The sequence below is a fragment of the Fusarium odoratissimum genome (genome assembly GCF_000260195.1).
Source record: "Fusarium odoratissimum NRRL 54006 unplaced genomic scaffold supercont1.2, whole genome shotgun sequence".
Classification (NCBI taxonomy): Eukaryota; Fungi; Ascomycota; class Sordariomycetes; order Hypocreales; family Nectriaceae; genus Fusarium; species Fusarium odoratissimum.
The window spans coordinates 1,595,521-1,621,471 of NW_022158688.1; the positions used below are offsets into that span (position 1 = coordinate 1,595,521).

At 48.6% G+C, this 25,951-nt stretch overlaps 11 protein-coding genes across 18 annotated transcripts; 6 read left to right on the top strand and 5 right to left on the bottom strand.

Moving 5' to 3' along the window:
• Nucleotides 1-24: 24 nt before the first annotated feature.
• Nucleotides 25-3,980, bottom strand: FOIG_02168 (AGC/YANK protein kinase). 7 transcript variants are annotated; one of them, XM_031199346.1, is made up of 8 exons: nt 3,853-3,965; nt 3,016-3,740; nt 2,600-2,722; nt 2,342-2,453; nt 2,084-2,288; nt 1,882-2,037; nt 1,376-1,827; nt 25-1,324 (listed from the first exon to the last, which is right to left on the bottom strand). In XM_031199346.1, exons 2-8 carry the CDS (start codon nt 3,056-3,058, stop codon nt 847-849), a joined length of 1,569 nt encoding a protein of 522 aa, XP_031071383.1. In that variant the 5' UTR covers nt 3,059-3,740; nt 3,853-3,965; the 3' UTR covers nt 25-846. The 7 variants fall into 7 exon arrangements, with proteins under 7 accessions (XP_031071383.1, XP_031071382.1, XP_031071381.1 ...); XM_031199345.1 differs by having other exon boundaries at nt 3,805-3,965; XM_031199344.1 differs by having other exon boundaries at nt 3,016-3,980.
• A 4,413-nt stretch (nt 3,981-8,393) lies between these two features.
• Nucleotides 8,394-12,306, bottom strand: FOIG_02169 (uncharacterized protein). Of its 2 annotated transcripts, XM_031199352.1 has the most exons (3): nt 12,018-12,306; nt 9,931-11,956; nt 8,394-9,701 (listed from the first exon to the last, which is right to left on the bottom strand). In XM_031199352.1, exons 1-2 carry the CDS (start codon nt 12,034-12,036, stop codon nt 11,379-11,381), a joined length of 597 nt encoding a protein of 198 aa, XP_031071389.1. In that variant the 5' UTR covers nt 12,037-12,306; the 3' UTR covers nt 8,394-9,701; nt 9,931-11,378. The 2 variants fall into 2 exon arrangements, with proteins under 2 accessions (XP_031071389.1, XP_031071388.1); XM_031199351.1 differs by having other exon boundaries at nt 8,394-11,956.
• On the top strand, nt 9,199-9,621 carry FOIG_02170 (uncharacterized protein; the record flags this gene model as incomplete). Its single annotated transcript, XM_031199353.1, has 1 exon — nt 9,199-9,621. The coding sequence occupies one exon, from the start codon at nt 9,199-9,201 to the stop codon at nt 9,619-9,621; it is 423 nt and encodes a 140-aa protein (XP_031071390.1).
• FOIG_02171 (uncharacterized protein) lies at nt 10,154-10,420 on the top strand (the record flags this gene model as incomplete). Its single annotated transcript, XM_031199354.1, has 1 exon — nt 10,154-10,420. The coding sequence occupies one exon, from the start codon at nt 10,154-10,156 to the stop codon at nt 10,418-10,420; it is 267 nt and encodes an 88-aa protein (XP_031071391.1).
• FOIG_02172 (uncharacterized protein) lies at nt 10,811-13,739 on the top strand. Its single transcript, XM_031199355.1, has one exon. The coding sequence runs from the start codon at nt 12,778-12,780 to the stop codon at nt 13,519-13,521; it is 744 nt and encodes a 247-aa protein (XP_031071392.1). The 5' UTR covers nt 10,811-12,777; the 3' UTR covers nt 13,522-13,739.
• A 225-nt stretch (nt 13,740-13,964) lies between these two features.
• FOIG_02173 (riboflavin kinase) lies at nt 13,965-15,284 on the top strand. The gene is made up of 3 exons (XM_031199356.1): nt 13,965-14,277; nt 14,332-14,491; nt 14,537-15,284. Exons 2-3 carry the CDS (start codon nt 14,384-14,386, stop codon nt 15,059-15,061), a joined length of 633 nt encoding a protein of 210 aa, XP_031071393.1. The 5' UTR covers nt 13,965-14,277; nt 14,332-14,383; the 3' UTR covers nt 15,062-15,284.
• Nucleotides 14,880-17,709, bottom strand: FOIG_02174 (uncharacterized protein; the record flags this gene model as incomplete). Its single annotated transcript, XM_031199357.1, has 3 exons — nt 14,880-15,461; nt 15,516-17,254; nt 17,478-17,709. 3 exons carry the CDS (start codon nt 17,707-17,709, stop codon nt 15,411-15,413), a joined length of 2,022 nt encoding a protein of 673 aa, XP_031071394.1. The 3' UTR covers nt 14,880-15,410.
• Nucleotides 17,710-18,126: 417 nt separating this feature from the next.
• Nucleotides 18,127-18,643, top strand: FOIG_02175 (uncharacterized protein; the record flags this gene model as incomplete). The annotated part of the gene is made up of 2 exons (XM_031199358.1): nt 18,127-18,171; nt 18,446-18,643. The coding sequence occupies 2 exons, from the start codon at nt 18,127-18,129 to the stop codon at nt 18,641-18,643; spliced, it is 243 nt and encodes an 80-aa protein (XP_031071395.1).
• A 1,085-nt stretch (nt 18,644-19,728) lies between these two features.
• Nucleotides 19,729-20,692, bottom strand: FOIG_02176 (uncharacterized protein). The gene has a single exon (XM_031199359.1). The coding sequence runs from the start codon at nt 20,526-20,528 to the stop codon at nt 20,220-20,222; it is 309 nt and encodes a 102-aa protein (XP_031071396.1). The 5' UTR covers nt 20,529-20,692; the 3' UTR covers nt 19,729-20,219.
• On the top strand, nt 20,517-20,998 carry FOIG_02177 (uncharacterized protein; the record flags this gene model as incomplete). Its single annotated transcript, XM_031199360.1, has 2 exons — nt 20,517-20,522; nt 20,849-20,998. 2 exons carry the CDS (start codon nt 20,517-20,519, stop codon nt 20,996-20,998), a joined length of 156 nt encoding a protein of 51 aa, XP_031071397.1.
• A 1,033-nt stretch (nt 20,999-22,031) lies between these two features.
• Nucleotides 22,032-25,445, bottom strand: FOIG_02178 (uncharacterized protein). Its single transcript, XM_031199361.1, has 3 exons — nt 24,385-25,445; nt 23,830-24,332; nt 22,032-23,776 (listed from the first exon to the last, which is right to left on the bottom strand). The coding sequence occupies exons 1-3, from the start codon at nt 24,708-24,710 to the stop codon at nt 23,244-23,246; spliced, it is 1,362 nt and encodes a 453-aa protein (XP_031071398.1). The 5' UTR covers nt 24,711-25,445; the 3' UTR covers nt 22,032-23,243.
• Nucleotides 25,446-25,951: the final 506 nt, after the last annotated feature.

Below are 25,951 nucleotides of genomic sequence, written 5' to 3' on the forward strand. Positions count from 1 at the left end.
CGCATTCCCGAATCCCCATTCTCAAGGAGTCAAGGGTTGAGGATTTCTTAGTGTTTGGAGGCGTTACTTTAGCATTGCATGAATCAGGCGAATAAGCAGGTCAATATCGAAGTATAATGTGTAATGGGGTATTGTTCCAAATATGCTCACAATAATAAACAAGTTAACCATGAATACCGGACATCTTGTGGTTGTGCCCCTCCTCCCCTGATTGCCTCCAAACCCACCCAGTCCAGTTATATATGATCCTTCTCTTCCGACTAGACATTTGTGAAAATGCCGTTAGTATGAATAATGTGTGTAAAGATATGATTATATCCCTTCAATGTTACCCCCACGGAGAGAAAAACGTCCTCGCGAGTGAAGCATCCGCCAGTTGTTGTAGGTTCAAATGAATGAAGTGCCCCTGCAAACGCGAAGCTCCCCTTCGTGTTGGTGATTTACTTGGTTTGTACCGCGTTGTTACAAATTAGCGTTCGTTTCTCTGATGCGATGCCCCTTGTAACCAGAGGCAGGAAGGGCGTCTAGCCGTAAAACATGACCGAACGCCGTAATGAATGAAGTAGAGGCCGTTTCTCATCGTCCTTGCGCTGCTACTACTGCCGTATCTTGATCGAAATACATGCTCGAGTGCGGCGGTTGAACAGTGACCAGGAAACGCGGTGCCAGTGCATGCCGGATTAAGCAGGCTGGTACCGCAGGGGTTGTTGGACAATCAGTTCCTTGGTGCAGACTCTTCGTAGTATTGAGGCCGATAAATCTCGGCGTTGGCGTGCAATTCGTCGACTGGCTGTTTGTCGGTCGACTTTGAGACGCAAAAGGCCTGCAGTGAGCCTCGATCGGCCTCTATCCGATGACAACTCGTGCGCCTTCTTTGCCCAGCACACCCCTTTCTTTCGGCTTGGGGCTATTTGTGCGACCCTTCTTGCCCTTGAGAAATCCAAACATACCGCCAGAGCCTTCACTCTTGCCGTCGCCAATATTGTTAGCATCTGTAGGCAAGGTTGCATCCTGGCGAGCTAGTTCAGACCAACTACCGCTGCCATCAAGAGTTACTTGTACGCCCCCAGTAGGACTTGTCATCCGTTGGCCGGCGACAATCGGGACATGGCGAGCTCGGAAGTCATTCTGCAGTGGAGGTGGCGGAGCAGGGCGTACAGGGCGTCCCTGCCGGCTTTCATTACTGGTACTTGGGTTAAGAGGTGATGACTGATAACCTCCATTGACTGCGGGCATAGGCGTTGCTTCATCCGTTGTGATCGCTTGAGGAGCGTTGTCCGAGTCGGGATGCCCTTCTGGATTGGCACCAGCGCCCTCAGTGATTCTGTTCAAGTTAGTAAATCCATCTCATAGCAGCCAGTCTAGGAGGTCATACCGTTTGTAAGCAGCCACTGTATAGTCGAACGGCTTGAAATCTGTCTCAATCATGCGATACAGCTCGTCTTCCCTGATCTCTTTCTCAGTCGCATCGTCCTTTAAACGCTCTCGTGGTTTCTGGCGTCTCGCACGGGCTTCGAGTGGAGCCTCCTCTAATAGCAACTCTTCGAGGTCGTATGTGGCATCGAAATTGGTCTTCTCGGATGAAGGAACAAATATGGGTTCGATTCTCTTAAGTTCGAGTAGTTCGAAATCAAAACACTTGAAGAATTCGTTTTGTGTGAAGCTCTCCCATGTTGAACCCATTCGAGTTTCGCGGTTCGGGTCGAGCGCGGAGCCGATTGCGTAGAGGCAAGCGAGGGATACAGGCGGTTGCGTAACGGGATATTTGGGAGAAGCGGCCTGGATCTGTTGACTGAGAGATCCTTCTGAGCCGCCTTCGAATGGGCGCTATATCAAATGAGAAAAGACGTATATATGACTGGTGCAGTTTGACAAGCTTACCTTGTTGTAGATACACTCGTAAAAGAGAACACCTAAGGACCACCAATCTGCCCGCACATCGTATCCTTTGCCAGCGTAAACTTCAGGTGCAAGATAAGCCAATGTGCCGGACTTGCTAGTAAGTGTCCTTCCTGGAACGACGTCGGAAGCGACGTTCTATTTTCGTTAGTTTTAGCGGCATTTGAAGGGGAGAAGAGCGTACAAAATCAGTTAAATGGACATGGCCATCCGCATCAAGCAGGACATTGTCGGGCTTGATATCTCGATGGATGATATTTTGACTGTGCACATATCGCAAAGCACATCCAAGCTCGGCAATCCAGAATCTAACAGCCTCTTCGGTAAAGGTCTTTCTCGAAATATGAAATCGCAAATCTCCGCCAGTCATTAGATCAACTACCAGATACCTGTTATCGAATGTGAGCTAGCACTAGACGGTGTAGATTACAGGAGGGCGTACATGTACTCAATATCTTGAAAACTGTATCTCAAGTTGCAAATGAAAGGATGGTTAACATATTCCAGCATTCGGCGTTCGCGGATGATGTTTCGCACGCTTTCGGATCGTACGACTGCGAGGTTGAAAAGGATCAGCATTGTGTCACAGAGATGATAACAAATTCCATCAGATTGATTGTCACCGATGGAAGTGGTACATGGATCAAGACCGCGGATCCAAAGCCAAGCGTATGATCAGTGGGGAGCGTCCTGAACTTACCTTCATCTTTACGGATATATTTGAGGGCAAAGGACAAGTTCGTATCCTTCCGCTCAACAATTCGCACCTTTCCAAAGGCACCTCGGCCGACGACTCGCAACAGGCGGAAATGATTCAAGTTCACTACAAAGCTGTCAGCATCACCCACCAATCACAATGTCATAAAGTTAAGCAGCAGAAGCATGTGAGGTTGCGTGAGCAAAAGACAGAAAATTTGGTCGTGAAGAGCGTGGTAAGAGGTTGCATGACACACGTGGGAGACAGGATGGCGCCAAGTAATATGCGGCTGAAAGACAGCAAATGGCATGCAGGATGACGGGAATCCCAGATAAGCCAATGGCGACATAGATTTGGGGGGGGCGAACGACAGCAGAAACAGATACAAAGAAGCTTCTGATCTGAGCTCCTTGACGTACCTTCGCCGTTCAGGTCGACGGGCTTTCCTTGGCCATTGCCCATCGCGAGGGGATCGATATGTTGGACAACGTTGAATTATCGTGAAAGATAGCAAAGTCCCATGCTGAGTCTTGAATCTAAGGAATGGATCGGGGGTGGAGTTGGAGCGCCGTGGTAGTATCTCGCAGGGCACTGTATCTTGCGGTGTAAATCGTGGAAATCAAAATTCGATTCGAGAGAGGCTGTATTGATGGCAGTGGGTTCGATGATGTTGATAGCGACGACGACGATGATGATGATGGCAAAAGGATCAAAGTCGCAGGGGTACAGCAGCAGAAACAAATGCAGCTCAAAAGTCAGCGAAGCAAGATGAGGCTTGGCTTGGCTGGGTTTGGACTGGCCGGGCGCTTGTGAAGTCGAATCGAATCGGGACGCGGACAGAGCAGGGTCTGGACCTTAGCGGACAACGTAAAGCACGGGAGGCGAGAATCGGATTTTTCTTGTAGTGCAGTTCAGTCCAACTTCGGTCTTTTGGGGGTTTGAGACGTCGTTCGGAGGTTGGTGGCGGCGGGAGGTCAAGGGGACGGCGTGCGACTTTGGACCGACTTTCTTGGGGAAGAGAGAGGGGAGAGAGGATGGTCTTTTGAGGGGGAGAAAAGGAGGCCCGGTGAAGAGGGGGCTTGTGGAGGCGTTTCGAGACGTGGGATGTCAAAGTGCTCTAGTTCTAGCTGAGTTGCCTAGCAGACTAGACTTGTTAGAAAAGGAAAAAAAATGTACTGTTGGTGAAAATACAAGATGGAGAACAGTACGGCAATAGCGGAAGGGAAGTGGTCTAATATGGACAATAATGGCGATACCTAGCGGTAAAGACCTTTGACTAAGTGAAGTTTGAGAGTTTGGTTGGATGGATGGATATTCCAGGGAGAGGAAGAAGAAGAGTCAATGGAACAAATGGAAATGGAAGGTCTTGGTAGGAGTCAGTACCTATTAATCAAGGTGCCGTAGCTCAGTACAGGTAGGTCACGGTAGCGGTAGCGGTAGCGGTAGCGGTAGCGGGCAGCTGTGCTAAAGGGAGAGGGGGTCCCTGTGTTTGAAAGGTGTTGACCCGATGCTGCACATTAATCTACAAGTTGTCGAATCAATAACGATTCCTACTACAGACACGGAAACATGACAGGAGAGCCACACCGTCAAACAAAGAACTAATCAACTAATGATGCCACTCTGAGCTTTCAGGGCGTACATGTCGGGTCCCGTCCCTGACGAGCCGTACCAGTACATGCTTCAACTCCTTAGAAACGGGAGTGCAGTACAACACGGCCGAAAGTGATTCATGGTCTGTGCCTATTTAATTCCGTCCTTCTTGCAAACTCAAGTGGTCTGTCGTCTGTATGTATCTCTAGTTCCCTTGCAATCCAATGTAAGAGAGCACGGACAACTGCATCCGTTGGCAGGGGTCCAGAATAATGAAAAAGCTAAGAGCCGGAGCAACAGCACGAAAGAGGTCAGAAAGCCACGTCCAGAAGAGCAGTGATTTTCGTTTTTCTGCTCGCTTGTCAGATATTAGCTCTGCCTAACTCTTGACATATATCTGGTTTATCAACGGGGGAACAGGGGGGTTTTCAAGCCAAGATGCTAGCTTATCAACAGATGGCGTCGAGTTGACTCCAGAAGAGGAATTCCCGTCGTCTGGTGTAAGACGGAAGATTCGACTTGACTCGACTTGGTGGATGCCTTCAAGTGCTAGGAGGTATAAAACAACAACTAACTTGCAGACGATGCTTGCTATGACTAGTAGAACAGTCCTGCACTGCAAAGTACCAGAACCGACAATTGCCATTACGGCACACAGAACCAAGTGTGGGCTAAATAACCGACCAACGATGGTGACCGGTGGCAGTCCAGCCAGAAAAAAGCGCCTGGTTGTTTGTTAGCATGGGATGGAATGGCTTGGCTTGGCTCGTGGGATATAATGGCATGAGAATTCGAGAATGACTAGAGAAATATCATGGTATGACTTTACTTTATGATCTATCAGAAGATATGTTGATGAATGAACCTGGTTAGACTGCTCAGGCTACTTGAGAATGATGTTTGAAGTTGTCCATCTCTATATAGCCTTATGTTGAGATATTCCACAACTCCCGTAAAAGCAGCCTTCCCTCTCTCTACCAACTCTATCTTGACCATCTCACATCACCAAAGATGCCGTCGTTGCATTGCATTGCATGGGTGAGTTCGTCTCTCTCGCTATTCCCATTTTCGTGCTCAGCTGGCTCAGAGTTGAGTTCGTTCATCTGGCCCCAGACCATGACAAGGGTCCTGACTCTTGTAAAAGAGCCAGCCAAACAAGACAGGGGACTGTATGTACGACCTACCCTGGTTCCACTGTCGTTCAAAAAGAGCCCAGGGTGAGAGAAACGTCCTGCGTCCCTAGGTGCAGCAGCGTTGACCTGCAATGTAACTATGCTAAAGGTGCACTATACCGCCAAAGATCATCACCACGTCCATCTCCTTTTTTTTTTTTTCTTCCCTATTGACAAGTAGAAACACGCAGTTTCATATTCATATAATTTTCATTGCTTCAGGAAGCCACACACAGTCGGCATGTTTCCCTCTCTACGGTTACCGCTCACTACCACCTTGCCTATTCATCCATAACATAACCTTACATTACTGACTAACTGATTACCTCTCCTCTTGTTCGGCGTGTCCGAAGGGGTAGTGCTTGTGGATAGGCGGCGCGTGGCGGAAACCAGTCTAACCACTGATCAGCTTGACAACTCGACTAAGACGAGACCATTTCGTGCCCCGTCGACACAAGATCGAAAATACGCAGTTAGTTGTATCTCAAGTACCTTTCGACATGTGCTTCACGATGCAGACCATTTCCGACCTTTATCGCCGAGGCGAATCAGCTGCTGGGAGTGTGAGAATCCCCTAATACTCACTGAAGCCGTGCTCGAGATCTACATGTCGATACATGCTAATAATGTTGACTTGGCGGTCTTGCAAGTGCACAGCAACCAACCAACTTGACCTTTGTCGCTTATTGGCCAATTGGCTAGTTCTGTTTTAATCTTGTTCTATATTAATGCTTGTTATTGAGGAATTGGGATATGGCATTCACACGTTCAAACTCTCGGATTCAATGTTCCCATTGCAGAACTCAAAACTCCGATCTTGGCTCATATCGACACGGTATTGGTCCTTGAAATAATCGCAATTGGCCAGCTGAGCAAAGATGTGCTCCGCCTCAGCTCAAATTTCAACCTCGGATTTACGGGATGCCTAGGTTCGCCGGAGAAGCATTCCCCTTTTCGCCTGGACTCAATACAATAGCACTCTGCTACTAGTGATCGTCTCCAATGTTTGAGCTCCTGATGCTTCGTGGCGTAAACCAATATGGGGGGACCAACAGCAGAAAACCCGACAAAGGCCGGACGGGCGGCCAGGTACGAAAAGACTAGGGGAGAAGCTGACACACGACGATCAAACTACTTCCTCTGTTAGGGGTTGATGGAGACGGAGACGTGGAGTTCTTGTTGGTCGCAAGGTTGACAGGGTCATTTGACATCGCTACCGACCAACCAGCAACGACAACTCTACTGCACCCTATCCAGCTCGTTGGGCCTTTGATGCGTTCTCAGATCTCATCCAAAGAACGGGCCCCTGCATGAACAAGAGCGACTACTGTAGCTATGTTTGCTTCACAAACAGGCCTGGTTTGTGTTTGTGTGACCCTAACGTCGTTCTGGAAGTCTTCTTTCGGCTCACATGCTAATAACACAAGACGGCCCAGTACCGGTGCATATGCATGAGTCCTTCAGTTATGAGTTGGATTTGGATTCTGCAAACGCCGTTCATGTGCAGATAAGCGACGGAGATGCCCGTAGTCGACAACGATGACCTGTCGTGTAAAGGGACACGGTGGCGTGCCTCATGACTTAATAACCAAGCAGCCAAACCGGTGCTAGCTTGGCCTGCCGCGTTCCGATGCACATAGACCGGCTTTCTTTGCCATGTTTGGACTGACGTGTATTTCACTTGCTCACTGCTCATAGGGAGACACTGACATAGGGGAGCTGAATACAGCTGCCTGGAAGCTTTTACAGGTCAGAGATGATGTGTTCTGCAGTATCGCAATACCATGGTACGTAGGTGCAAATTGCACATATCTCACTTACACCGATCCCTTGCCAAGGTGCTAGATTGTATTGGAAGGTGGACACAACGCAACGGGCTGCCAATTACACCAAGAAAAAGCAAAGAAGCACCTGTAGCACCAACAGTTGTACCTGTACCACCATCTCGGGCCCCTGCTCCAGCTTCCAACGGCGCCGCCTCTTTGATGCAGGCCAGCCAACCAATTTCATTTTGGAGCAGCCGCATCAGCATTCAAAAGATCCCTTGGGAGCTAACGGGCGGATAGGTGCTGAGGTGCACAGAGATGGAGGTGCCTCAACCGTGTTTCAAAGCCTGTAACCTCGGCGGTACTTGCGAAGTTAGGTATGGATGCTATGTCCCAGCCTCTGAACGTCATCACAGTCACAAGGCTGCCGAAGACGTTCGTCTGGTCCCCCTGTCCCTGATACCGTTCCAGATGCCGACCCATGTTTGCTGATCCTCCTATTATTTAACGCCGCAGCCGTTTTCAAAGTCTTTCGTGTTGGTTCAATGAAGTCTTTGTCATGATTGCATAGGTATCAAGTCCAAACCTAGAGATGGAGCAATTTCAAATTCACTGCATGAACACGTCGGAAGCTGATACTCGCTTAGAGCGATAGATAACTCCTACCAAACCTTCAGCAGGGTTGACCCCCGGGCATCTCTCCAACGTCAACTCGAACTGCTTCCTTTTAACTTCCATTACAGTTGATCCCATCACCTCAGCAAACGGACCTCGTTTGATAAACCACGTGTGGCATCGGCTTGCTTGTATCCGTAGTGTTGCTTCTATGAAAACAAAATTGAATTGTTCTAGAACAACGCTCCAAGACGTTAGTGGCTTGGAAAACGCCTCTCGGGCAATGCCGCGGCCGGCCAAGAAGCATTTTATATCGAATATTGGTATAGACAAAGAACCACTTCTCCGATATGATGCCTCTTTTCCGGCTGAATGGCATTTGACATGAGTCTGCTTTCCCCATCAAGGTGCCATTTATCCTATTTGCCGGTGATCTAACAACTGAGGCGCAACGCCGCCTGCCAAGGTCTGCATTTCTCACGACAGTTTGGTGTTTAGTTTGTTGTTTAGTTTGTCTAGTTTCTTCCTTACAAATCCACGATGCGGTTGTTTTCATCAAAATCATACGTTTGTGTTCTAGATTCGGAAGAACAAGGATCCAACTGAATCGCAACTGTCAATTTAAATAGCTTCGGTGCTTGGTGCGTGTAATTGAGCAAGTTGCGCAAGCCTTATTCTAGTGGATATCTCACAATCTTTCTTCTTTTGTATGCCCAGGTATGAATAGTCAATCTGCAGGCCGAAACTCTGAGACAATACAGGAAGATAGTTTGCTTACTGAGTTATATTCGTATTATTTGATCAGAGGAGAAGATCTTTTTTTTCGACTGGCCGGACTAGACGGCGATCTCGTTTCAGTCGATAACTTTATTTCGTTGTTGTTCGCTGTGCAAGCGAAATTCGGCAGTCAACTGACTTCCAATCCCTACGTTATGGATCCTACCTCGACGGCAGTCATGATCGTTCAACTACCGATCAGATGGATATCTCAAATGATAGGGTGCAGGAGACTCGACGTCAACCTCTAACCTCTGCTGTCTGAACAAATCATATCTCATCATGGATAAGGTACCCTGGTTTACCGGAGGGAGTGCTCCAGCCCTGCCAGAAGAATTCCCAACGCCATTACTCCATCAGAATTTTTACTCATAATTAAGTGTCAAATTTCAATCACGAGTATTTAAAAAATCCCCAGTTCTTTCATTATACGATCATCGCCTAGGTATGGTGTAGGTTAGTCTATCTACAAATCATGACGACTGAGATCGCTTAGAGTATGATGCTTGATGACGTAGTTGAAATAACATCACTCCAATTTGAGCTACATTGGAAGCCCAGAACTTGCCATATACACCTTTCAACTGCTTCAGAAGACTACACAGATCACCTATAACATCACCTTAAGCTCAGTTTCTACCAGAAACCCACGTCTATCGTCCATTCATCGTCCGTCGCCATGTCTCTCTTCCGCAATGTCCTCCGTACAACCGCAACCACCATCCGCCCTTTTCACACAACAACACGCTTGCAGATGCCGTATAAGCACGATCAGGACAGAGAATCTCTGCGCCCAGTTGTGAATGAGAACACAAAGTCAGGAACGGACGAGCAAGTTGCCTCTGAGCACGCAGACATTGCCTTTGACCCTAACACGACACGGCCTGAGGAAGCTGCCGACAAGACCAGGGAGAGGACCAAATCTAAGGGTCGAGAGGGAGAAGACGCCCTGAACGCGAGTGGTGCGAACCAAGAGCTTAGCACACCCATGGGTGATGAGAAAACAATTAAGACCAAGGGTGCTGGAGAAGAGATCTCAAAGGGAGGATCCAGCGGAAGTGGAAGTGCGCCCAAGAAGGGAGATCTGCCCAAGGCCAAGTAAGAAGTGGGAAAATGAAGCGAGAGGTCAACAGTGTCTATGAACTGTATCTCGTGTACTCCTTATGATGGCATATGTATTACCTATTCGTTCATCAGAAGAAAAGCTCGGAGGCTTAATTGCATATATAGATAATTGGGGGGGGGGGGGGAAGCCTACAACAACAACCTCAGCGCCTGAAAGACGTGGAATTTTTATTTCAATGAGTGCTCGGAAAATGATTGAATGTGATTGATAGGAGAATAAATCAGCTGCGAAATGCTACGGCACTCCCACCCATGGATATCACGGACAGTCACAACGACTACTTACCTGAGTACCTTAGGTAGTAGACCAGCAACTGCACAAATGTCGAAGGAAGCTCCCAGCTGACAGAACCTCGTCTTGCTTGATTCAGCTATCAAGCCCAAAATGACATCTGTCTTGGGCAATTCGCGTTATTGTTCCGAGTTTGATAATCATTCAATACCACTCGAGTTAAGTTCAATGTTCGTCATCGGTCATCGAAATATCATTCAACAAGTAAACGAACGTCATGGAAACCCTCGAAACATCACAATGTCACATCTCCCTAGGAGATCTGGTAGCCGATGACGAACTTAACGAGTTGCACTTCGGCATAGTCAACACATTCGATCGAGCCTTGAATACTGGAGACGGCATCTCAGATCAAGCCGTTGACCAAAGTGGACCAGATCCTAGTAGAAGTAGGTCGGGAACTGGATCGAACCAATCTACGGAGGGCCAACGGCTTGACGCCGAGGCAGAGAAGCTCGCTGATGAACTGGAAGAGCTATGGTAGGAACATGCGTCTCAAATCCTCAACTCCCAAGCTGGCATATCTTCTTGTTCTTCTTCTAAAATATTCCTGACTGCAGTCTGGAAAGTTTTCCGAGAAGTTCCTCGACGGATTCCGGTTGAGGATGAACGTATGGATCTCCTTGTACGCACGATAGATGTCCTCGGGCAACAGCACACAAAACCATCTGACCCCCAAGGGATTTGTGTCTGGAAAGGCTTACCAGGGCCGCAAAGGCTTTTTCTAGAAGTTTCTAATGGCATGTTCCTGGGCTTCCCCTTCGCCGAAACCTCTTGAGAGTCCCGCTGGCTATTACTTAGTCCCCCCCGACGACACTTGCCTGCGTCGAACGTATAGTGGGTGGGTGTCTTTTCAATTGTTTTATGCTTGTCTCGTTGCCAAAAGTATATTGCGAGGTGACTCACCTTCCTCCAACGTCATGAAACAAGCGCTAGAAGATCCATTACCACTTGGGCCACGGATGTTTGATGCTATATTCTTGGGGCCTGTGAATGGATCATAGCAGCCGGCTCACAGCTATATTTTCGGATTGGGTTTATCGAAACATTGTGGGCAGGGCATTTAGCACAGTGGCCGTTCAGGCAGGGCGCAATTCCCAGAGAAAGATGGGGATCCTGGAAAAAGAGGCTCAAAGTACTGCGGAGAGAACTTGGGTCTGACCAGAGAAGTCTGCAGGACAGACTGTTCGAAGCAGGCCAATACATGTCGTATGAGATAGATCAAAAGCGCCAGGAGTATAAAATCTTTCTAGCATCAATATGGGAAGAGCAAGCAAATGTAGTTAAATGGTTGGGTGGCGTGTAATGCGCCAAGATCCCGGGGAAGTGCAGGATGCATTAGCAAACTGTGGTCACATTCATCATGCCATGAAAACATCAAGCCCATAGTGGCTCAAACTCCCGACGCCAGGCTATGCATATCACTACTAACGCGCCAATGCCTAGGCGTACATCATGTCGCCGTCCTCCTCCTCCTCGTCATCCTGCACGGCAGGGACCTCCTTCTTCTTCCCCAAGTCTTGACGGCACATGGGACATGTACCCTTGCTGCGCAACCAAGGTCCGACGCACTCGAGATCAAATCGATGCCCTCCTTTGCATGGGAGCTCAACAACGAGGCAATATTCGTCTTCTAAATAGGGCACCTTACAGATGGCGCAGTCGTCATCCTTCTTGAGGGTTTTGCGACTGACACGGTCGATTGAGTCGACAAACTCTTGCGACACCCCATGCAGGCGAGTGGGAGGATCGTTGATATCATCTTCGAGATTCATTATCAGAGACTCGAGAAAGTCTCGGTTATCGTCTGTAGGAGCGGTGGTGTGCAGCTGGTGTAGCTGTTCCTGGAGGAGGCGGAAGAGAGCAGCCGTGTCGACGGGGGTGGGCGTGGCGTGTGGGTTGTGATGAGGAGTTTGGTCGCCTGAAGGTTCGGCGATCTGATCGAGGAGGGAGAAGAATGATGACATGTCTACGCGACGGCCTGAACGGCGGCCTTCAGCAAACTTGACATTGTGTTCGACTTTGGAAAGTTAGCTATAAGATCGAATGGAGGGGTTGAGGGGGGGGTTATTTCACGTTACCTTCGTACTGAGTAGCCATTGTGAATCCTGGAAAACTGCGTTTGATTGTTCGTTCGCTGCTGGGGTAAATATTGAGAGAGGAAAGCAAGAATAATGTGTTGGGAGAAGAGAGGGCGCGCTGGCGTCAAGACGTTGTTGTGTAACGGTCAGACGCAGGCAGAGATGCTGTCGCAAGTCGAGAGAGAGCTCTTGAGTTGTGGGGTAAGAAATGAGTGAGTGGAGAACTGGACCCCTGCTTCGAAGTGTGCAGGGGCGCCACAGTTGTGCAGTTAAAGCTGCAGACAGGGCAGGGCAGGGCTGAGGAGGTTGTACGATTAGGTGCTTACAGCTTCACATAAAAGCTTGGCCCTTACTATCGGTTGATAATTTATTCAAGAACAGCCAAGCCAGGTCGATTTGGAGAAGAATTGAGACCTTTGCAATAAAGCAATTGACTTGATTGATCACGATATTATCACATGTCAACTCAGTTTAATGTGGCTGATTACCTACCTATCCCGCTTGGACCATGTCGTCACATCGTTCAGTCCCAAGCTTTCCATCCGACGGTTTAAATACTGTGCTTGCGTCCGTCCTGACTGCCTATCGATCAACTTGGTTCTGAACTGATTGTTATCTTCCGCTTCTCTACCTATCCAAGTATCTTACCTTGCCTAGGTACTATTGTTTTCATCTTGATACCCTCATCTGCTTCTATTCTTACGATTCGACACTTGTATAAACCCTTCACCTACCATAACCACTAATTTACCCTATCGCCATGTCTTTGCCCTCTGCTGCCATCATCGGCTCAACCGGCCTGGTCGGCTCAAACATCCTTTCAACGCTACTTGCCTCCGAAATCTACAACCCTGTGCATACCATCACCCGACGCGCTCCTAAGGCGACATCACCTCATCTCAACGCGATAGTCGATGCCGATACTGCCAAATGGGCAGAGCTTCTCACAGGGCTCACGCCCAAGCCATCTGTAGTTTATTCTGCACTGGGTACCACTCGCGCTCAGGCAGGCGGGATCGCCAATCAGTGGAAGATCGACCATGACCTCAATATCGAACTCGCAAAGTCATCCAAGGCTGCAGGTGTCTCAACCTTCGTTTTTATTTCCAGCGCTGGAACACGGTCCCTCCTCTCCTCGTCTTCGCCTTACGCAAAAATGAAGAACGGAGTTGAAGACGCAATCAAGGAACTCGACTTTGAGCAAGCCGTGATTCTCAAGCCCGGCATGATCCTCGGTCACAGAGAAGCCAGCCGCACAGTGGAGGGTATTGCTCAAGGGGCAGTCAACGGTCTTGGCCATCTCAGCGCTGGTATCAGAGATACTCTTGGTCAGGATGCTGATGTCATTGCGAAGGCGGCCGTGAGGGCTGCGCAGTTGGCCAGCGAGGGAAAGGCACCGAGCAAATACTGGATCCTTGGTGGAAGCGACATTATCAAGTTGGGAAGGACTGAGTGGCCGGGTAGTCAGACTCCCACGGAGACGAAGACCGAGGCTGCTGCGTAGAATATTTGCGAGAGTGACTTGACATAGTCTTTGTGGTGCAGTCAAGACTGTCTCTACCTTTGCACAACGCTTTCGCAGACTGCCAGAATCAATTAGCCATTCAATGACGTGCTTCCTTAAATACTCATTAATAAAAAGCATGAAACCAACAGGGCGTTTTCTAATTCATAGTGCATACTCTCCTCCCTCTGCAACACTCAACGGCTCTTGCGAGAGGATCGCGCAAGATAAGATGGTCTTGAAGCCATCAAGACTCCAGCTGAAAGAGAGGACCCCATAAATGAGAAATAATTCACCATTAAGAGTACATAGTATTCTCAGTCTTTTATCTGCCTTGTACCTTGTATATGAGCTTATGATTTGATATCATTGGTTATGATCAATTGCTCAGTTTCCATCTCGCTAGTTCTTGGCATCAGAGCCCAACCCTGTGTATGATTCTGTACACCTTGTGTTGCGTTTCGCAAAGCCATGAAATGCAGTAATTTCCCCCTGCATGAATATATGTTCACGTTGAAACTGATATATAGTTATCAAAGGCCTTCTACTAGGCAGTAAGCAAGTCTTGATCTTTCCTCCGACCCATCGCACTTCGGCGTTGCTTCTCCCCGCCCCCGCCATTCGTCGGATCTCATCATCAACTCCACTCCTCGACTCTGATAACCACCACCAGCTTCTATCAACTTCTCACTCACTCACTCACTCATTCACTAAGCTTCATCTTTTACTGCCACAACTCAACGTAGATTCACTCAAGTAAGTTTCATTTATGAGAATACCCTGTTAACACACAGTACTCATAATTCATAGCCCAGTGACACATACCCGCTATCGAGCACATCATCGTTTGTGATTGCATGTCATGTCTTCCCGTCCTTCAGTCGTCGGCCCAGACTCCGGCCCCGAGGCCCCCTATCCTCTTCACATGGAAGGCAAAGTGATTTCTGGTTTCGGCCGCGGCTCCAAAGAGGTACGTCTTCTTCCATGCATCACTTATTTTTCTCACACCTCTTAGCTCGGCATCCCAACTGCCAACCTCCCTGTGGACGAAGCTCTCACACCATGGATCGCCAACATCTCCTCCGGAGTCTACTTCGGCTATGCCTCTCTCGCTCTGCCCACAACACACCCGGACATCCCATCGGCTTCATCCAACGGACCTCCCAAGTCTGACACAGAGGATGCTCTCCTCGCTGCCGAGGCCCCTGCTAACCCTCCTTTCCACATCTTTCCCATGGTGATGTCCATTGGGTACAACCCCTTCTACAAGAACACAGTTCGCAGCGCAGAGGTTCATCTGCTGCACAAGTTCACCGCAGACTTCTATGACGTGCCTATGCGTCTCCTCATCCTTGGCTTCATCCGTGAGGAGAAGGACTACAAGAGTCTGGAGGCTCTGATCGAAGATATTAACTTTGATTGTGAGGTTGCAAAGAACAGTCTTGCCCGCGAGGCCTGGGCTCCTGTGAAGGGACGTGTTATTGGCGGTAAAGATCTTGAGGGCAAATTAGATGTCCAGTGGTTACTTCGAGATGTCTAGGATAGATCCGAGAGAAATAGAACATGGTAAAAAGTGGCCGGGAGTTATGGATAGATAGCAACATAGAAGAGATGGGATCTTTTTCAAAAGTCATGGTTGTTTCATTTCACATCTGCTGAACTACCTGGGTATCATGCGAAACCCCCATCTGCCTGACTCAGAGCACTACCAATAAACTATGCAGCATCAAAGCTAATCTTCTATGCAAAAGTGTGTACTCCAGATCTTTCCCTTCTCTTGCAAAGTAGCCCTCCCCTAAAGGCCTGGCTAGTATCTCATTTCGAAGAAAATAACCTCCAACAAAAAGGGAGAATGAACGTATTTCAGTTTTGCCCTCAGTCATAACTAGCTAAACTGCTAGTTGCTGGGGTCCTTGGTCTGGTAAATATCGCGGTAAGAACTGCACTTGAGTTAGCAAGGAAGAAGTCTTAAGGTACGAGATATTAGAACTCACATTCATTATAATCATCATGGGAATGTCAAAGACGTCTCGTTTGATCGTCCAACAGTAAGTGCATTCAACCTTGCCATCCCTCTCGATCCTCGATATACCGTGCTCGCTGTCAATTCGCGTAACTCGGCTACTGAGGATGCTCGGCTGCACGTCCTTCTGAGTAGCATGATCGGGTTTGATGTCCATGCTCTGAGAAGATCGATACTTGTTGAGTCGGCAACTTCTCTGTACCTTGCCGCGACTGTCCTCAAAGGCCAATTCCGCAAAATCTTGGTAAAACTCAACCACACTGTCATCATCCAGCAGCTCACCCAAGAAAACAGGCTGAGGTCGCCCGCCGCTCAAGTCAAGGGTGGCTTTTTGAGGCCGGGGCGTTGGCATGTCTCCCTGAGCATTGTTGTCTGGTGTGTTCGATCCATTGGTCGAACGCCCGCTGTAGGTATTGATATTGAGGTTTGGCTCTTTTCCGAGCAGCACCTCTTTTGTCCATCCTGTCAGCGCGATAAACTCTTTGTTGACAGCAGCGACCTCGCCCGATCTTCGACAGACAATGGTCGGAGCGCAGCAATGCTGTAAAAAGTCATCATATTCTACCAACGTTCTTTGAAAGCACTTCTCCATGAAAATGAGATCCTGCCGGGTCAGATCTTTGGTACAAGATATAAAAGACGGTCGAATCTCTCCAAGGGCTTTGGCGATTCGTAGTAGCTTGTTGCCGGGCAGACGGTTTCGTAGAACAGCCACCATGTTGTGGAATCCGGTTGTGTAAGGATACGGCTCTTTTACACTTTCGTAGATAGCGGCAGAGTCTCTTTGCCGCTTGCCAAGATACGACTTGGGATTCGGCTTAGTACTCTTCGGTCTGTGTCGTTGTGCGCCAGGAACTGTAGGAATTCCAGCAAAATTATGGCCTGGTGAGCCTTCCATGCCTGCAACGGAATGGGGGCTGGCTGTCGCATCTGTACTTGGGCTGGCAAGACTTGTAGGCCCGGCTGCAATAGCATAAGCATGGGGTAGTCCGTGCTGGAGGTTTCCCTGGGCATATAGAGATTGGTTATTTTGGTCCATACCCGAAAAGTCGGCCCCTAACATGGGATGATCAAAGCCGTTTCCGTTGCCATTTGCATTTCCGAAGAGAGCTGCATAAGTGGCCTCGGTGGTTGGAGTCTGCGACAGGGAGTTCTCTCGCGGAGGTGTCTCGGCTCCAAGGGCCATCTTGTTAAGAATGCCAAACTCCCAGCCGGCGTATTGACTCCCGAAATTCAGACCTTCGAGGTCAAAATTGTACAGAGCAGGGTTACTGGGATCGAATAAGGCGTTGAAGTCCATATTACCAGCAGGTATAATATTGTTGATTGGAGCGTGCGCATTGCTGATCGGAGCCTGGAAGGATGTCGGGGACGTTTGAGGGTTGAAAGGTAGACTATCAATGCCTACAGGAGTCTGCGCGCCCGTTGAAAAGACCGGCAGTGTCGTAGTGCTCGCCTGAGAAAAGAAGTTGCTGCCAGTTGCAGACATACTATCTGACTGGCTAGCATTCGAATTCTGGCGCTGAGCGTTGGGCCGTGAGGGAGTAGGGTTGGGACTGGGGTTGGGACTGGGGTTGTAATTTGGGCCAAGAACAGGCCGAAGGGCTTCCGGAGGAGCATCATGAAGGTATTTGGCCTTCTTGCGCACACCATCCTGGCATGCATCAGCGAGGCCACGCTTGATGCACCTTTGGCACGGTCTCTCATCTCCTGGAAAGATGTCAGTTCGAAATCTCTTCTTGGCTGTCAAGCACGACGATCTCAACTATGACTCTTTTCCCACTGAAATGGGTAAAAGAAGCGCGCAAGGCAGTTTAGCAGCGAAAATACCGACAACTGATGGATTAAAGAGCCAAACTTCACATGGAGAAAACGAGCTCAGGTCTTGATGATTGGCAAATTGCCAGCATTCGGTCGTTGCAAGGACACTTACCACAAGTCAGATGAGCTCTTTGACATGCAAAGCAGGCCCTTCGCGCCTTTTTCCTCCTAGGGCGCATAGGATCTTTGGGGTCGTACTTCTTCTTGACCTCGGTGGTGCTCTCGGTAGTGCTCTGGTCAGTCATCTTCTCGTCTTCTTCCTTAAGAAAAGTTTCCGTCTCGTCTTCGTTCTCAGACATAACATCTGAGACCTCAGTGCTATTCTCCTCCATTTCGTGCGGCATGGTGTCTTAGGTTTTATATACAAGACCTGGAGACCGGTACAAGGTCTTGCGATAGCTGGAATATCCTCCTCTCAGCTTATTACAGCCCGAGACTTTGTTTGGGTTACTGCACACAAGGCGGCTCGGATATGCAGGCTCCGATCCCAGAACCCTTTTTTGTTTCTCTCTTTCACCTTGTCCTCCTTTTAGACAGCTTTGCGAAACCACACTTATCCAAGCCGTGGTGGGACAACCAAGCAGGGACAAGTACGCCGTCGAATTGAAGTTACAATCAGTGCTGTTCAGAGTGACAACAACCCCCACGGTGGCGTGGCAATGCGCAGATAATATTTCCCCTGATCTCCCTCGCTGATCGCTAACGCGTGCTGCGTAGGTGATGTATTTAAGATTAGGAACAACCTGAACTGCAATGCCCAGATGCGGCAGGACTATGGTGTTGGGCGCAAACGAGGCCAGAAGGCTGTATGCAGCCGTGAATTTGATGATCACGTCTCTGGGCTAATTGGGAGACCGAAACTGCTCGGTCAAGCTCGTATCGTAGAAGGGGCGTACTCGATAAAAGCCAATAAGTGGATAGGTATGATACGCAAAGCGGCGTCTTCGTGAAACGTATATTGAGTCAATAGTAGGTCGCAGCGGCCGTGAGGCTGTGATTGTTGTCACCGAAGAAGGCGGAGGAGGTGGAGGAGGAGGTAGAATTCCGATTCGAGGAGCTTAGGTGATCGATGATCGCTAGATGCAGGAGAGTCGTCGGTCAGCGGTAGAGGCGGAGCTGTCTAAGGCGACACGGAGGAAAAGCAACGGCGACACGGGAGGTGAGAGATTTGGCGACTGTGAGGATGCGAATGACGACGAGGAAAGAATAGGATGCAGCTACCCGCGGGCCATGAGGAGTGGCTGCACCCAGAACCAGCACCAAAGCCAACCAATTTAAGCAGAAATTGGCCACTACAGCAACAGGAGAAGCTCACACGGCGTCGGCGACCGTAGAAGCAGGCTGTGGTGGCAGCGTGTATGTAGCGTTGTGCAAAGATGAGGCATGCGAGCCAGGCGCGGCGCGGGGGAGAAGTTGAGCGCAGATTGTGCGGAGGAGCCGGATCGCGATATAGATTGGGTTGAAGAGGGGGTATAAGAAAGGATACTGAGTCAACGTTGAGAGTAGAAGTCGAACGAGGCAATTCGCAGAATAAGTTGTAAGCAATGACTGGTCCAATTCAAGGTCAGTGAGAAGAGCCCAGTCAGGTCAGGCGACAGGGTGTTGTAGTGGTGGTAGTAGGTAGCATTGTGGGTTTTGGTGGTTGGTGGATTAGCAGACGCCACAGACAGGGCAGGGCAATTGGAGGATGCAGATGCAGATGCAGGTGTCTTAAGGTTGTTCCTGTGCTGTTTTTGCTTGCTCCAAGGTACCTGACCTTAAGCTAAAAGGTGGTCTACCTTATGCTGTAAGAATCGAGTGCGAATGCGTGCTACCTAGGTAGGGATCGCAGAAGTACCAAGTTTGCTGTGCCAAGTACCTGATGTAGGTACAGTACAACAAAGTGGGTTCATGACAAGCTCTCAGTCAGAGAAAGTGGATTATTTTTAAGGGGATAAGGAATGGATTGGATTGGATATGCATATTGAAATACAGAGTACAATGTGTACATGCAGACAGAGTGACGAATCCTGATTTTACGTCTCAAGGTATAAAGACAGCCAAGGCTCGTTCGTTGTGCATCCATGGCATGTGCAAATGTAGAAACCCGAGGTGATGCTACATGCAATCTCGTGAACAAGCAAGCTACAAACAGGACATTGATTGACAGGCGGATGATCGAATAACCATACAGGTATTAGCTGTAAACCCACACAGGGTGGGTAGCTCTTCATCCTTTCAGTCAATTCCCCTGTCTCTCTGCGTAGCAATGAACGTCAAACCCTTCAACCTGCCTAGACATGGGTATCGTATCTGACAGTCAATCGATTCAACATCGTCACCAACAACATAATCAACACGCTGATCATCATGAAAGATTCTACCTCGAGGAGTCCCAGGTGGATTTGATAGACTAATATGGCTGATATTCTTACTCAGTCGTTTATGCCTCAGCAAACCGAAGGTTCAAGCCTCCCATTTTCACCACCCGCTAGCAGAAACCAATTCGAGCCCAATCAAAGTCAAACTTTTGACTGCGGGGTTTACTAGTGGAGGGAGTAACCCGCTCTGGGGAAACTGGGCGCTGGCTATTGGTCTGACGATGCTTCCATTTGTAGCTGATGAAGCCTTGTAATCAAGATCAGATTTTTTTTTTCTCCAGGTATTCAAGCCAGGGGGATAGTTGACGACTTGACTCAATTCACTTCTAGCGGTCAAGAGAGGCCATGGAAGGAGAATTTCACCTACCGCGCCTCAAGCAATAGTCTCGATCGAGAAGATGAAGCTAACGAGGTCCCGCTGAGCCGCCAAAAACTACTCCATTGATCCATCGAATTTGTATTCCCAGCCACCAGCCACCCAACAACCTCAACCCCTAAACCTGGCCTAGACTGATGCATTGTGAATCGGAGGAGTCTGGGTCCCTGGTTGGATGCTTCTCTGCGCGTACACGTCGACATATCAAACTCTCTTTTGTGTTGGTAATAGCAGAGTCAGCCAGAGTGTGATTCGTACCTCGCCTATGACAAGGGTCTCTAGGTGTCGTGCGACTGCAGCACCGTTGCGACGAGGTGCGCCGTCGGGCTGATGTTGGATAAACTCTGGTGATACTTGGTGCAGAATGCCAATTGCCATCTTGCTGATAGTCTGTCGTATCCGCACACAAACCAACATGCATGTACATGTTTCAAGTCATCTCTTGAGCAACTAACACGCAATTCTAGTCCTGTAATTAGTCTTTACCAAAACCCAGAAGCAAAAAGAAAAGAAAAGACAGGAAAAGAGGACCCTGGTGCTACTAGTACATAAAGAAATCTATTCGCCGGCGCAGTCACTGACTGGCCGGTGTGGAACGGCCGGTAAACGGCGTCTAAGTAAGGTACCCGAAATGAACATATAGAGCACAGAGAAGAGTAAGATAGACAACCTACAGAGTTATACTTGCCACATACAGTGCTACTCTCCTTGACAAATGGAGGCTTCATGAAGCGAAATTTGTTACAGTCATCAGTGTCTACCTCCAAAACTGTAAGAAGCCGGCCAGCCGGAACGCGGGGCTTGATGCCGAGCCCGGATGCCGGAGGTGAGGGGCGGAAGCGGAAGCGCAACGCCGCTGAGGGTAGCCAACGCTCAGCTGTTTACGGTGAAGAATAGAACGATCCAGGTTTGATAGTCAGGGTCCTTTATTGGATATTCAATACCCGCGTTTCGCTAACCGACCGCAACCCGTCGGCGACCGAGGCTTTGGGGTTGCTGTCTTGTACTCTTCAATCATGCCAAGATACAAGGGAACGATCCTCATCAAGCTGCGCAAATAGAACAGTCTGCCCGGGAGCCTGATCTTCAGTACATAGAGACTTGTGCATTGATGGTAGCGCGAAGTTTGCTTTACGATTACCTAAAGTCAGGCAGAAAGGCCCTGTCTCAGATGTAACTATTTGTGACTATCAATGAGACTCAAATCCTGTGGCATCTTTCAGCTTTTGTTTTGCTTTTCCCTTCGTTTCTCCATTGCGGCTGCGCTGCATTGCATGACAGCCGCTCCAAGGCAAGGATTCCCAAGGTAATTAACACGTCCTGCTGAGCCTCTTGTGGGCAATATGCCCCCTAGCCCTTGTTGCTTGCTTTTTATATAAATATTCACAGCGGGTAGAGGCATGCGTGCGTCAATGCGGTTGGAGGATACGACCCATGCTGCTGGCCGAGAACCTGGAGTCGAGTCGAGGCTGCGATAGCCGAGGGCCTGCAGATTGTAAATTTAATGTAGTTAGGGGCTAAAAGGACTGAGACACCCTTGTCAATCTTGAAGATGTTCTTCACACCAAAGTTGTGGTTGGTCTATCTTATGCCGATGTTTGGTGTTTTAGCTCGAGGGTGCGATGTGATATTGATGTTTGGCAAACATGATCAGCTGACTAGGGTCAAAATTTCAAGTATGATAATCAGCAATCTCAATTGGATATTCTGTATGTTCTGTGAAGAAGACCTGATCTGGATCATGGTTGTTGAAGCCTGCAACAGCTGAGCACTTGTATCAAGCCACCATTTATACTCGCCTATTATTGATCATCATCTGCCTGTCCGTCATCCAGATCCCCGCATTCGCCTAGCGGCCCGGGAAGATCTTTACTCAAGATAAACTTAGCTGGCTGCATTAATTCTGGGGGAATCCTGAAATGCCTTTCAGCCGAGGGCGATCTTAACAAGCATTCACAATCAGATCATGCAACCTCATCGATATTCTTGGTATCCCCTCTTTTCAAGCAATAGAGCTAACTTATTACACTTTTAGGTATCTTCGAACACAAATTACAGAAGCGCCAATATTCCAAGCCCTGTGTATATGAGCTAGACCAGCCTTTTTGTACAACCGGCGATCAATCCACTCATTTTCCCGCAAAAGCCACTCTTGACCTAGTAGGACTCTCGGTGTATTAGTTTGAGATGTCCATCTCATAGCTGCAGTGCAGAGGCTTTGGTACCTGGTCTGGTGGCGCGGGTACACGGATGAAGTCAGGACTTGCAGCCCTGATCACATACTCTTCTCATACCCCCAAGTCTAACCTCGATGAACATTCTCTAAGAAGTAGCAAATCGGCTGTTGGCCCTGATTCTCTTCCCATACCGGAAGAACAGATAAGGGAAAGGCATCATGGCAACTGTCAGAAAAGCTAGCAAAGACGAAGCCCAGTGGTTGTTGAGCTTGGTATACATCTGGTTACCAAACAGGGGGAATGCAGCTGCAAGACTCGAGTTAGCAATCATTCATGTAAATGCATGCAGCTGAATCTCAACAACTTTCCGGGCTGGTGCCTCATGCTCTCCAGAATAGGCTATGTCAGGGGAAGTTGATAGCCAGCCGGCGGTGAAGAATCAGACGAGTCCATGGGAGTAGATACTCCCAACGACTTACCAGCAAAGACACAACGCACGAATGCATTAGCAGCAAGGGCACTTGCGGCATACTGTGGATACGCATCCACCTATTTCCATCAAAGTCAGCACAGTCTCTTCCCTGGCACGAGCGCACTCCTGTCACAATAGCTAGCAGAGAACTGTGTAACGTGCGGTGAGCCTGTCACAGACTTGTGGTACAGGCACAAAGCTGGACTTACTAGAAAGGTGAAGACTCCACTGAACACAAGAAGGATCCTATATCAGAGTTGAGCGGTTAGCTGCAGTTTGTCAAGCAGAGGTTCAGGGGATACGAGATCAAGAGGCATGACCAAGCGGTGACCAAGACATGTTTTGCTCTTCTTGTGCGAATGTGATTCCGCGCGTCCGGTTCTTGTCTCAGTCCTGTGTAAAGTTGGACTTGGGTATCACAGTGCTCCCCTTAAGGACGCCTCCTTGAGGCCTGCGAATGGTTTGGTTTGATATGGGATGGATCGTGATTAACTTACCCAGCTCCAAAGATTGCCGATCCAATTATGGGCACAATCCAGTGAACCCGGGGATAACACGACCAAGCAAACATGAATATACCAACTGGAACAAGTATACCTCCCAAAATGGCTGGAGGTAATCTAAACTCAGGCTGGCTGTTTCCTTCAACGCCGGTCTCCTCGCTCAACTTGCGGATGAGTTTGTTCCGAATATTGTGCCACAGGGGATCAAGGCCAGCGGCGAGCAGCATTCCCACGAGGATGCCGAGAAAAGAGCAGCCATTCTGCCAAAGTTTGAAGCCGTAAATATTGCCGAATACAAGGTGAAAAGCCCCAAAGAAGAGATATAGAATGCCGAGGACGATGGCTGTGAAGATGCATAGGTTCAGGCACATAGGCTCGAAGATTAATAGCTGAAATGGTCGTAGAAGCGATCGACCTATCGCGCTGGTGGCTGATTTCTGAACCTTTTCTGTAGGGGCTTTCCATCTTCCATCTCCAGTTTCCTTTCGCATCTGTTTTGCTTTGTTCTTGAGCAGGATCGGATCTTAGTGGAGGTTAGTTGGGACATATTGGCTCTGGATGCTAATTTGGACTCACGATACGTCTCAGGGACAAGAAACACAATGCCCAATAGTAGAACAAATGCCCAGATCAGTAGAGTCCAATGAGTCCACCTCCAGTCAGTGTTATAGTTGATGAAACCCCCAATTAAAGGTCCAATCGACGGACCTACAAAGGGTGCGAGGGAAAACATCAACATAGGCGCTTGCAGCTCATTTGCCGTGAAGAGATCTCCAACAGTGCCCCCTGACACAGCCAGAAATGCGCTACCGGCGAACCCATCGAGAAATCGACTCACAATCACGGTCTCGATATTCTGAGCCACGGCTTGAGGAATGATGAAGATGACATAAAGAGTCCACGATACAACATAGATAAGCCGTCGACCATAGAACTCGCTCAAGGGACCGAGGAACATGGGGCCTAGTCCGATACCTAAAACAAAGAACGAAAGACCAAGGATGGAGACTTCTCGTGAGTTGCCAAATTCATCCTCCATCTGTTCATACGTGGATGTATAGATGGAACTAGCAGCAGTCCTGTGTTCACATAAGTATCCATCTCGGTTGAAGATGCCGAAGAAATACTTACACGCAGAGACTTCCAGACGATACAATGATTATAATGAGCCACTTCTTCATCTTGTGAAAGCTCCGGGGGCATAGACTGTCGTTGTCACCTCCATCCCAACCGACTTCGAAAGGATCCTTCTCAACTTCATCATCCGAAGGCTCGTTGTGGGGGTTACAGCTGTAACCATTCTGAGACTGACAGCGGGATACACTGGCAGATGCTCGTGAGCGAGTTCTAATTGCTTGTGGTGATTGAATGGTCGCAAAAGTCGTGTCGTTCCTCTCAGGGCCGAGTGTCCCTGAATTCGTTGAAGTCTTTTCAATGTCGCGATCCATGTTACTCATAATTCTGACTGTTGGTAACAGTATTGAGGTAGATACGCAATTATGATTCGTAGTGACCTTTTGAGCTCTAGTTCAGAACTCGTAGTAAAGATAACTTGGTATTTCAAAACTATGCCAAGACTCTGGTCCTCCTAGTCTTTATATACACTCTAAACACCATGCTCTCCAACAAAACTCTTCCATTCCTCACCACCACAAAGCTAGAATCTCGACTATCTCGTACCGTGGAAATCACCTCATGTTGTCATCGCTGACCAAAAACATGACTTGCCACCCTGTAAAGATGCGAAATGTTTATTAATACCCAATCAAAGCTGACAAGCTAGGGTCTCGAGAGGAGCGATCGGCCGCCGTGGCTTGCTTATTGAACAGCTTGACTCTAGGAGAAGCAGGGCGCGTATTGCGTATCCCGTATTTACGAAGTCCGCCATGGCTGGTGAAATAAGATTCACGATATTCCCACGAAAATCACTTCTTGAGAAGGACAAGTTGACTATGGGATGCTGATGTGCTGAGACGGGCTATTATTCCCCCTCTCCGTGTTGATCTCGGCGATAGAGTGTTAATAATACATTGCGTATTAAGACCGAAGAGCTCTTGTTTCGGCTTTCGGCGTTTGAGCTTTCTCAAACTGTCTTATTGAATTCTTTCGGCTCTTGAACATGGCAAATATTCCTCACTTCTCATCTGGTTCAGTTTCTCGGGGAAAGGGAGAACAAGAGCTCAACAATAATCTCATGATGTTTAATTGATATTTCCCCGCGTATCGAGACTTATGAGGCTCTCTTTTAAATAGTCACAAGTACAAAACTGAGAGTAATGCTTGGGCTTATTTTTGGGTACCTTGAACTTGATCGAACATCAGTAGCTCCGTATCACGCTAACACTCGTCATCTTCAGGTGGTCGAATGAGAGAGCCTCATGCTCAAGCAATACGACCCTGCAAGAGTTCAAAACCCGGTTATTCTTCACATGCTGATGGAGATATTGTCCGACTCCGTCAATAAGAGCCCCTTAGCTATTTCGAGTTGACGAACCAGGTCTCGAATTACTTGCATATCCCAGACACGGCTCAGCATCCACCAAGCGGGACCAATTATCAAATATCTTGGCACCTCTTCGCGATGTCTGATAGGATGCTCAAGACGACATGCGTACATGTCGTCATCCAGTTTCACTCGTACCACTGCGGGCGCTGGTAGGGTTGTAATGGGGGACATCAGTCACGGCTCGGTCAGCAG